This window comes from Drosophila tropicalis, unplaced genomic scaffold (genome assembly GCF_018151085.1).
Source record: "Drosophila tropicalis isolate 14030-0801.00 unplaced genomic scaffold, ASM1815108v1 contig_593, whole genome shotgun sequence".
Classification (NCBI taxonomy): Eukaryota; Metazoa; Arthropoda; class Insecta; order Diptera; family Drosophilidae; genus Drosophila; species Drosophila tropicalis.
The window spans coordinates 12,512,001-12,523,115 of NW_027173070.1; the positions used below are offsets into that span (position 1 = coordinate 12,512,001).

General features: G+C 37.3%; 1 protein-coding gene across 1 annotated transcript in view; it reads right to left on the reverse strand.

Annotated features, from left to right (window-relative positions):
- Positions 1-1,180, reverse strand: part of gsb-n (gooseberry-neuro) — a 37,632-nt gene extending 36,452 nt beyond the window's left edge. Inside the window, exon 1 of the mRNA XM_068289630.1 lies at positions 906-1,180. Coding sequence (XP_068145731.1) covers positions 906-960 — 55 coding nt within the window. The 5' untranslated portion in view covers positions 961-1,180. The remainder of the gene's footprint in view (positions 1-905) is intronic.
- Positions 1,181-11,115: the final 9,935 nt, after the last annotated feature.

Here is an 11,115-nt window from a genome sequence, read left to right on the forward strand (position 1 = left end):
GAGTGGTGGAGGACTATCAAAGATGCCGACATATAGTGGGCCTGGCCATAGAGTTGTATAGATGAGAGGGCCCCGAAAAAAAGGACATGAGCGACACACACATAAAAACGGAAAAACCGGGGAGTGGACAAAGCCATTGACAAAATGCTAGTAGAAGGACTTTTACTTCTACTTGTGCACTACTTGCCGATCAGGTTGCCGAAGTCCGTCCTAGTTTCTTGGGTGGCTGTTAGGTAGTAGTTCAAAGTCCCAGCGACCTTCCCGCTGCTCTCAATTATGTGTGCACAGCGGGCGTCGCACTTACCACCTAGAATGAATACATTCTGGGTCGTCTGAGTGTCTAAATGAAAACATCAATTAGTTTATATCGTTAGGGTCGCAAGCAGTCTAGCTAGACTGCATGGAGAGTGAGAGAGCCCAGAGTCTTGCTACTAGTACACAAGGAAGAACCTGTCCTCTACAAGGGTGATAATGTGACAATCATAATTGATCGCCTTGCTCGTCCTGGTTTTCGTCTGGGTTTTTCTACCTTACTCCACTTTGTCAGTGGCTCATACAGTAGCCTGCGGCTTAGGTTGTCGCATCATCTTCCATGTCGTCCTTGTCGTTCGTTTCCCTTGTTGTTGGGCCCACCAACTTGGATATTTTTATACAAATTTTATTTGTGCGGCAAGTGTGTTAAAAATATCGAGTCGTGTAAGTCCTTTGGTCCTTCTTTTGTTTGTCTCCTACTATTTCGGTGCGGCACTTTTTTGACAAAACTGCTGAAAGGCCCTTACCATAACCCTCACTTTTCAATCTACCGATCGTGATTTATGCGTTTTTGATATGCGAATTTTTTTTTTTTGACCAACTTCCTGTGTGGCCGACGGACGAGAAGTGTAGCTCCGGTAGCAAAAACTCACCATTTTTTGTGGTCGCTTTGTCTGCCCCGTTTGGGTTATTTTGATTGATGATCATCGAGATTAGTTTGATGAAAGATCACTTTATGACTCTTAAGGTAACATACACCAGACACACCAGATACCAAACCTTCTTAAGCTCCTAAAACTTACTTTTCTTTATGGAGAGTTGTTTTTTGTTTATTGTCGAACTTGGTTCTGGGATTTATTAAAACTTTAAAATTAACAATTAGATTTGCGAACATCCGCCTAGCCAGAAGAGACAATGATTTTATATTATAACAATTTATATTATAGTTTCTTTACGTTTTGTGTGTATAAAAACAGCATGCTTAAGTGTTAAAAAACTGCGTCAAAGATAAAAAGTTAACTTAACAGAGTGTCCCTTCTATTCTTCTGATCTCACAATCAACTTAATTGATAATGTTTGGAGATGCATGACACGAGAAATCGTATGTCTAGGATCCAGAAAGAGGTCCGTGTTCCTCAATCGCATCCCTGAAAAACAATATAGTTATTTTTACTTATGGATCTTGTAGCGACATATTGCTATCTCTAATGAAGAAGAGTTTTATCTTTCTTGAGTTTGTTTGATTCCACATTTTTCGATTTCGAACTCGTTGTTATTTGCATTTATGGTATTATTTTGGAGATTGATGGCTCCAAACACTATGGAAATATAAAATGTTAATAAGGCACATAAAGAATAATAGAATATAAATTTAAGTTATTAAGGTCCTTATTTACAGTTAACACCTTAAAGATTGTCTCTATTCAAATGCTGCACAAAGAAAAACTTGTCATGTTTCTATGTATAGAAACAAACCAATTGTAGAATATTATTTTTTAAATCATTTCATTTAATAAGAATCCTTAAAATATAAAATATACATGCTTGCCATTATTAGTTATCTTTTTGGTAAAAATATGTTAATTATAATATGTTAATTCAATTATATGGCATTCTATAATATCCCATATTATTTGTTTTTTAGTTTTCGATCCGAATCTAAAAGGATTATTGAGATTAAATGTTTGCCCCTTTGGGGGGGCTGTCCGAGCTAGATCCGGTAAATCTGTTCCCAATTTGAACAGAAGGCTTCTTCATCCGGCCTTTGCTTTGTAACTCGAACGTTTTTAAACTGTCGTTCTTCTTTGTTTTAGTGACTATTAACTAGTTATTTTATGCAAGATGTTAATCAGAGTTGTTTATACACTTAATAGCTTAAATTGATTGTAACCAATTGTAATTGCCACCGATCTACAACTACCAAAAACCAACATTTACCACCACTGCCTGCTACCAAATATAAGAGACCATATACACACAATATGTTGATGAAATTTTCCGCTTATTTTTCACGTACTCATTCACTCATTTCAAACCACACGCCAAAAAGACAAAAAAAAAAAAACCCAACACATACTCATAATATACATAAGTTGAGGTATATATTTATCATATATTCATTAAAAATTATTTACGTATATTAATGTAGCGCAGCCGGAGACAACAACAGCGAATCAACGGAAGTTGGTAGATATTCGGCGTTGATAAAACATCAAAACCAATCTGATAAGGAACGCTTTAAATTCCGTTACGTAACGCAAATTTAGAGCGTAACAATTCTGAAAGTGAGTGAGTGAATGTGTGTGTGTGTGTGCGTGTGTGTGGCAGAGGAGTTCACACAATGTTTTTCGATGTTTAGTAGGGTTTCTTCGTTCTTTTATTTTTGGATCGCCTGAAGTTAATTCACGCATGAGTTTTGATCGATTCGCATTATGAATTTGATAAGCCTGATGTTTGAGTTACTCATGTCGAGCTTTTAATTATGCCAAAAGTTACATATGAATACAGAGCAAAACTGTGCCGAATATCCGCCAATATAATATACTTAGTATGTTGAACGAAAGGAGTCTTCTTAACGGCACATGCTTAGCCTCGAGTAACTCATAATTTCATATTTTTGCCAGCCTTAACGATCAGTTCAACCTTTCAGAGTGCCTCCATCGTGTCTGCCACAATCGATGACATAGACGGTGGGTTTTCAGTCCGGGGGTTTTGGGGGCGGAGAGGTAATCTCAAATAACATTATAATTCAATAACAAAAACAAAAAAAGACCCCCTTCATAATGGCGTTCAATATGGAAGACGAAGAAGAAGCAACAGCAGCCAGCTTGTCTGCAGTGTCTCGCAAATGCAATTGCAGAAATCATCAGAAAAGTGGGCACAACATGCAATTTACATCCCCGTCGGCGATTTTACTTTATGTTTTGATCTGAGTGTAGCAGTGAGACAAGGATCGACCTTAAGCGAGCGTAAAAATATGCACAAAACGTCAACTAGCAAGCAGCAGAAGAAAGAAAGATGGTAAGAAAATATGGATTAAAGAAATCTGATTACAATGGTGAAGTGGAATTGCTTGATCAGTTCTTTTTTTTTTTTTTTTTGTGTTCAAATTGAATGTTATTTTACAAAATGCGCTCACGTAGTTAGGCGTGCAATATGCTATGAACGACAGACTCAAGTCACTATGGATTGGGATCCCGACTGTAGAGTTGGCATAGCGCGCGAAGATTCTTTGATCATTTTACGCTTATTTGGCGGCACTGACACTCGCTGATCTTTAGCATATTTTACGCTCAACTTGTGATCAAACCGTAACTTTGCCACTCTCCTACCATCTCTCTCTCTCTCGGGCTCTTCCCTTCCCTTGTGTAGTATGACTCATGGTAACCATTTACCATGTACCATCCATCAGATCTGGGTAACTAGCCGACGACTCTGGTGATATATTTGCATTTTGCTTGGGAAAGTCGACGAGTTTGAGTCCAAATTCCAAGTCGAAGTTGAAGCCGTTGTTGTGGCCATTGAGTCTGTGCCATTTTGTATTGCTGTACATTATTTTATTTTAGTTTTTTTTTTTTTTTTTTTTTTTTTGCTTTTGGCTTATATTTTATTATTTTTATCTTTATTGTTATTGTTGTTATTTTTTGTTGGTACTCTTCGTGGCTATGGCAAGGCTATTTCTCTGTGATTTCTTTCTTTCTTTCCATGGTCGCTGCTGCTGGTGCTGATGCTTGTACATAGCTTTTGTGCTCTTTTACTTTGATCTTTTGCCGAACTCAAAGCCCGCAACTCAGCTCAAGTTTGAGACGAATAAATTTTGCCTCCCCTTTGAATACAGTTTTTTGATTGCCCACAATGGGCTAGACAAGGCATTTGTTATTAGCTATGTCAATTGTTTGTAACATTTGCCATTTAGTTACAATCGAACAGCTTTCAACTCCAACTACAAGCTAAGTTTTTTTTTTTTTAACCAAGTCGTCTGTGTACACCTGAAAAAGAGAACTTGACAATATTAAGCTTAATAAATCGGTTTACCTTTGTGGCTCCTAAGGAATTTATTGGCCAAGATATTAGTTTATTATAATGTTATCAACCAGAAATGATCCTGCCTAATTGGATCAACTTGGTTTAGCTGTTGATATTTCATGTAAATATCAAGAAACCTTATGCCAATAATTTTGTGAAATACAATTTGCTTTGTCGTTTTCAAACTCAAACTCAAAAGATGATTTTAAGACAACGATTTTAAAGGATAACTCCCTAGGACAACTTTATTTGAATAAGGAAATAAGGATGGCTTATTAATTCAGACAAATTTATCCGAAATCGAAACCCAAATTAGAAATATATTTGTTGGCTTAGCTCAGACCTACTGAGGTCTTGCTTTTTTCATAAATTTCAATCTATAATAAGTTTCAAATGAATATTTATCTATCTAGCAGACTTGCCGAAACATTAACCAAATTCTCTCAGTTTCTGTCTTTCAAAATTGAAGAAAAGTAATAGAAATTTTTAAACATTTTTTACATATTTCATAATTGAAAATCAAAAAAGAAATTTGTAAGAATTTTAAGACGATTTGATTCATATTGGATTCAGGGGTCAGGATACTCACAGAAGTATAAATATTAAAAATTTTGTTTATATTTTTTGACCCAATTAGTGAATATTGAATGTGATCGGGCCATTTAGATATCTATCCAGTTCCAGGGTCAAAAATGACAAACTATTCTAAGCAGAAAATCTTTGTTTTTTAAATGAACTCATTTGAAAATGTTTTCTAAACCCGTTTGATATAAAATCGAATAATGCTAAGAAAAACAAAACTTAAACAACATAATATTAAACAAAAGACACATTGACAATCGCTGATGAAAATAACCATGCTCGAGGACCTCTATAAATACTGAATAAATCGTTAGGAATCGAAAACATATTCTCTCGTAAATGAAAGTTAGAAAATTTTATTAAAATGGTTGACATCACGAATACTTTTCCTACATATAATAAATGCATTGTAACTATGTATTTCCTCCACCTTCAACACTCCCTCTCCATGGCCAGTCAAATATTGGCAACATAATGGATTTAGTAATGAGAAAAAACTATGTGAACGTTTGGCAAAATATATTTCCACACACACGCACACACAATTTCAATGCGCGGCCAAATCTATGCTATACAAACAACCCAATCATTTAAATGAATTATATTCCCGCGATGAACTGATGTGAGATGGAGAGACAGAGAGCGAGAGAATGTGGGAACAATATATGCCAAAAAGGATGCAGGAAGGGAAATCAATGTCTACCACCACCAAAGACTGTATATAGGACTGGGTCTCAGTCAGAGTCTGGGGTTTTGGATGACTGTGGCCCAGGAACTGGATATGAACTGCTGCAGTTGGTTGATAGGCGAACAAATTAGCGTGAAGCGTGCAAAAATGGTTGGAAACAAAAAAGGACGTCATTGCATTTCATGTCGTTGCCATTATTTTTCAACATATCTAAAATGAAACATTTCTTGACACTTTTTGTTTTCACTGGCAGCTGCAGCCACTGAAGGGAGAGCGGCAGCAATCTATAGGGGAATCGGATGAGGAGGAGGTGAAGGCAGCTTGCTTAGGGCAAAGATAGATTATTTTTACGCTTATTTCGATCTGCTGGGTGGATGTTTGCTTTGGACTGTTAGAAACGCATGGTGTGACTGAGAAAGCACTACTATAGTACTTCCCTTGGCTTTAATTTTCAGGGTTGTGGAATTGTTATCCAGTTTAGCAGCCATTTGCAAACGCAAGAAGTCGTTTTCAGTGCAAAATCTTGTTCTTGTGCAATGAGGAAATGAGTTATTAGTATTTGACACACTCTTCTGTTAATTAACTATGTGGACTAAGACAAATTGCCAAAGTCATTCGCATATCTAGGATGCAAAAATAACAAAAAAACAACTCTTGGACACCTTTAAAGGACATAGCTAAAGCCGTTAATACACCATGACCAAGTTAAATTTGATGCGCCGAAGGAGGCAACTTAGATCAGGTCAGTTCTGGGCGATATCTCTCACTTATATGTATAGATTCCTGATCTAAGATTGCGCACTGCTTAAAAACTAAGCTGAAAATCCTATAAAGCCCAATAAATATTGCTCAGAATCAGGCAGTAGAAATAGAAAGAAAAAAATATGAAAAAGGTGCAAGAAATTGTGTCAGGGCACAACATGACGTTGACTTTTTGACCCATGGAGGCGTTTACTCGACTTAGCAACAGTTCGAGATCAGGATCAGGATCAGGATGACTGCCAACCTGCTGCCTCTAAGTGTGCGTGTGCGTGTGTGTTTGTGTGTGTATGATGAGTTCATCTTACCATTTTTTTTTGCTCTTGAACTTGCTCCTGGTTCAGCCCTAGGTTGCTGCACAAGTGTAACAAGTGCAAGGATAATGATAATCCGTTGCACACGCGCAACGTTGTTCCTTACCCTCCTCCTTCTACTTTTACTTCTTGCTTACTTTTTGGCCAAATAAATAAATTGTAATCCGCTTTTGTGTGTTGATTTCAATCAAAATGCAGCAACGCCCTCATTGCCTTTGGCCTCAAAATCTTGATGCCCTTCTTCCCCTTCACCTTTACCTATGCATGTATTCCATCCCGTCTCTATCTGAAGATTTAAGCTTGCCCTGAGGCTTTGGCTGAGCCATTTCAACGTTTGACAACATGCCGTTCTCTTGAGCTATATAATCGGATATAGCAAAAAAAAAAAAAAAAATTCTTTTGATTCTAGCGAAAACAAAATACCACAAGAATTCCTTAGGTCTTAAGAAATTCTAGAAAATATTTTGAGTGATATTTCGATTTTGTGACAATTTATGGATTAACTTTGTGATCACATAAAACCATTCTTGTTCTTGTGAATGAAGGAAGTTGTGTTATTTTTTTTTTTCTTTCGAATCGCTGCTGCTGTTTAATGTCTTTAAGTCTCATTTTAATATTAACTTGCATATGATTATCCAAAGGATAAATATCAAGAGCAAAAGGCTAAATTGCCGTTAGACTTGTTCTTTGTAGTTTAGCCGATCACATTGTTCATATCGAATAACTAAATCGACTTGATCTCATGGCATCAGCAACATCATTTTGCCCCAGTAACTTGGCTGGCTCAAACACTATGGATGACTAAAAAGAACAAGACTCTGGAGCACGGCACATCTTTAGACCAAGAAGAGAATTGACCATTAACATCTTCAGGCCAAAAGAGGCGTTGGGAAGTGCTCTATATTCTGGCAGCCACTAGTGAATTGAAGGGTAAAACGAGAAAGCCAATCTATCGATTTCTTTTCTGGCAAACTAAAAAAAAAAAAATTAAAAGACATTTAACTCGAAATGCAACGGCGCTCTTTCTGTGTGTGTGTTTACTGAAAAGGAATGAAAATAGAAAAAAAGGCTAGCATCTACTAACAAGTCCAACAAGAAGCAAAGTTTACATTTTTTTGTTACATTTTTCCTTTTCTAATGGGCTGTGTGGGTGGTTCATTACATGACTTAAACTTGAACATGAAAATGACAACGAAGATGACAACGACAACGACAGCGACGACGATTTCGGCCCTAATTGATGATATATGATTGTTGGTCTTCCTAGTCCTAATGGTTTAATGCATCCCAAGGACTTGCTTAGTGTTTAAACACTTAAAGCATTCGAAGCAAAAGAAAACCAAAAGGGTCAAATGAAAAGGAAAAGCCCCGTAATGTAAAAGAAAATTGATATATTCTTCAGTTCTTAAAAATGTCATTAAGATAGATTAATTTGAAGAAATATTAACAAACTTAGACAAATTTCCACTCTTTTTTGGTATTGTTTAATTAATCAGTTTCGAGACATTTGGAAAGTACAGTATAAACATTTCGTTGAAGTAGTTAGCCAAAGGACTTGCTTTGAGTGCCAAAGGACTTACTACCCCAGTACCGATAATCGGCTGACCCACGGAATCTTTCAAGTGGATTTGAAATTTTTAATAACTTCTTTAACAGTGAACCGCCAAAAATTAAAATACATTAAGTTTTAAGCCAAAAATTTACAATTTTTAATCAGGCACCCAGGAATACAATAATTTTCTTTTGTGTCCTTTTTCAATTCTGCTTAAATAGTCATAAATGATATAACTCTTTGATCTTTAATGACTCTTTCGTCGGGAAAAATGTTTTCCTAACTAGGACTCCTCTTGATGATATTTTTATAATCCCTTCTCTTAATCAGTTTCGTCTTCATTATAAACCCTTTTTATTATGTTTATTCTATCGATTAATCGTGAACTACTCGTCTAAAAATCATATTTTATAACATACGCCACCTATTCTAGAGTAATATTTTGGATCACACCTGACTTGTTGTAGAATCATATTTTGAGATTTCTTTTAGTCGTCTTTTAATCAAATAATGTAATAAAAGTTCTATCAAAGCAACAGGTCTTAAAGTTTATTTTTGTTAAAACAATCTATTGAATGCAAAGTATAATTTTGTAAAATTTTTCCTATGATTTTTCGAATGGATCATGCCTCCTCAGAGCACATGCCAAGATGTCGATGTCGATGCCCATCCCAAGGGAGTGAGCAGCGTAGCAATATTGCGTTGCCCTAGCAGCGTTGACACACCCAAGTTGCAGTCACAGTCCCAGTCTGGGCTCGAGTTAAAGTTGGTATTTGTGAGTTGTGAGGTGAGTCAGGGTTGATCATCGGCAAAACATGACAAGACACCGCAACGAATCGCCATTTTTGCGCTGTCCTTTTCGTCGGACGATCCTGTCACGCGATCGTTGTTTCACGTTTATGTACGGGGTGTTTGCTATTTGCACAAAAACATTTTCAAAAGGTAAACGTTGAATGTTGGAATATTCTATATTACAACGAATAAAATAATGGCCAGAAATCTCTCGAAAATGACACTAAAAATCGTTCTCACTCTCTCTCTCCTTCTTTGGCTTATTGGGGGGGGTTCTCTCCAGGCATTGATTGGATTTAACTTCACACATTGCATTTTATTGTTTTCACAATTAGTTACGATTGGATGGATGAAGACTGCCTATACCAGTGCTATAGTCAGGATTCATTTGGCTTGGCATGCAGGCGATCCTGTCGGTCCATTGCTTCGTGTTGCTCATTTACAGCAGATTAGCGACGGCGGCTGCCAATGGTTAGACCATTGTGGTTTAAGGCTCGGGCTTGGATCTAGGGCCAATTGACTTGAGGAACTAAAAATGTTAGGTATGTCATACACACTCACACATCTGCCGCTTATGCAATTTGTTGCGCCTCACTTGCATTGCCTCCTACTTGCCGGTGTATTCTACCCTCTCTTTGTAGCATTTATCGTGTGTTTCGTGCTGTTTATGAGCGATTATTTATGACTTTTAATCTTAATAAGGAAGGATTCAATGGGGGTTGACCCTGTCGCAGATGCATCTGTTTGGGGGGAGGAAGAGCATTCTGAAAAGGTGCCGTGTAAGGAAGAAGAAAGTGAAGAAATCAAAGCTAAAAATCAAAGCCGGTAGTATTACAATTTGCCTAAACTATGATATTCTTGCTATCCCAATACTGAATTTTACATGGACAATATTTATTCAATGGTGACCTATATTGAATGAAGCGTATATCGTACTACTTAGAGGCTTCAGCAGTTATCATTATCGTAGACTTTAAAATGTAAAGGATAATAACATTTCTATGTTATCATTGTCTGGTAATCATTATCGTAGACTCTAAAATGTAAAGGATAACCACGTCAATGTTAACTCTACTCAGTGGCGCCAAAAAGGAAACATACGATGTTATGCTCAGTGGCGGCAAAAGCCTAGGATGGTGTAGACAACGTGATCGAAGGATAATGCATGGCTACCAGTATTTCCAGTATATTGTAGTCAATGCTCAGTGGCGCCGGCAAGTCTTAATATCGTAAATTGTAATATGTCAAGGATAACTATGTTTCTATGTAATAAATATCGTAAATTATGCTCGGTGGCGCTAATAAGAGTGAACCCAATGATCTCAAGGATAACAACGATAACAAAATTCTCCTCTCTTTCGCACATTCTCAAGTCACATTTCAAAGCAAATCTCAATCGGCAATCTTCTTGTCCAATTTGTGCAATGAAATATTTATGCTTCTTAATAGACATCAACACGTTTCATAACCGAACGATGCCAGAGAAATTGTTGTATGTAGATGTGAAGGAAGGTTCTTCCTCTTTACTTATATATGTATATACATATATATTCTGGTTATTTTATTACCCACGGCTGGGGCTGGAATTGCAGCGGCGACCTGCGCTTCCAACAATATAATAATTTTATCTTGAATGTGCCCTGCAACGCCCACCACTACAGACACGCCTCCGTTGGATCCTCAAGGGTACCACAACACCAACAACAACAAAAGTTTGTACGTGCTGTCATCGAACGCGATCGTGGGATATATACAGATGTATGTATGTTTGTAGGTATGAAAGGAAGCGAAAAACTTAGCAATAGTTGGTCAACATCACAGAGAGTGAGAGACCTAAGCTTGCCTTTGACTACATGGGGCCTAATGTGATTACAGACTTTAGGTTTATAAACATCGACTGGCCGCAATGATGATGATCATCATGATGATGATGAAGATGATGCTGCTGTTGTGCTTGCTCCTGGTCTGAGGGAGTTCTGGGGCCCTCCTGTTGGGTTGCAATTACGGCGCGTGCAGGCCTTCTCTCCACACACTTCCCCCTTTCATTCCGCTCAGCTTGCCTTTCTGCCCTTCTTTTCGGTATACATGATGAATTCTTATTAGCTGTCTTTGGCCGCGGTAAACATCAACCGTTGGCTTCCTTATAACTT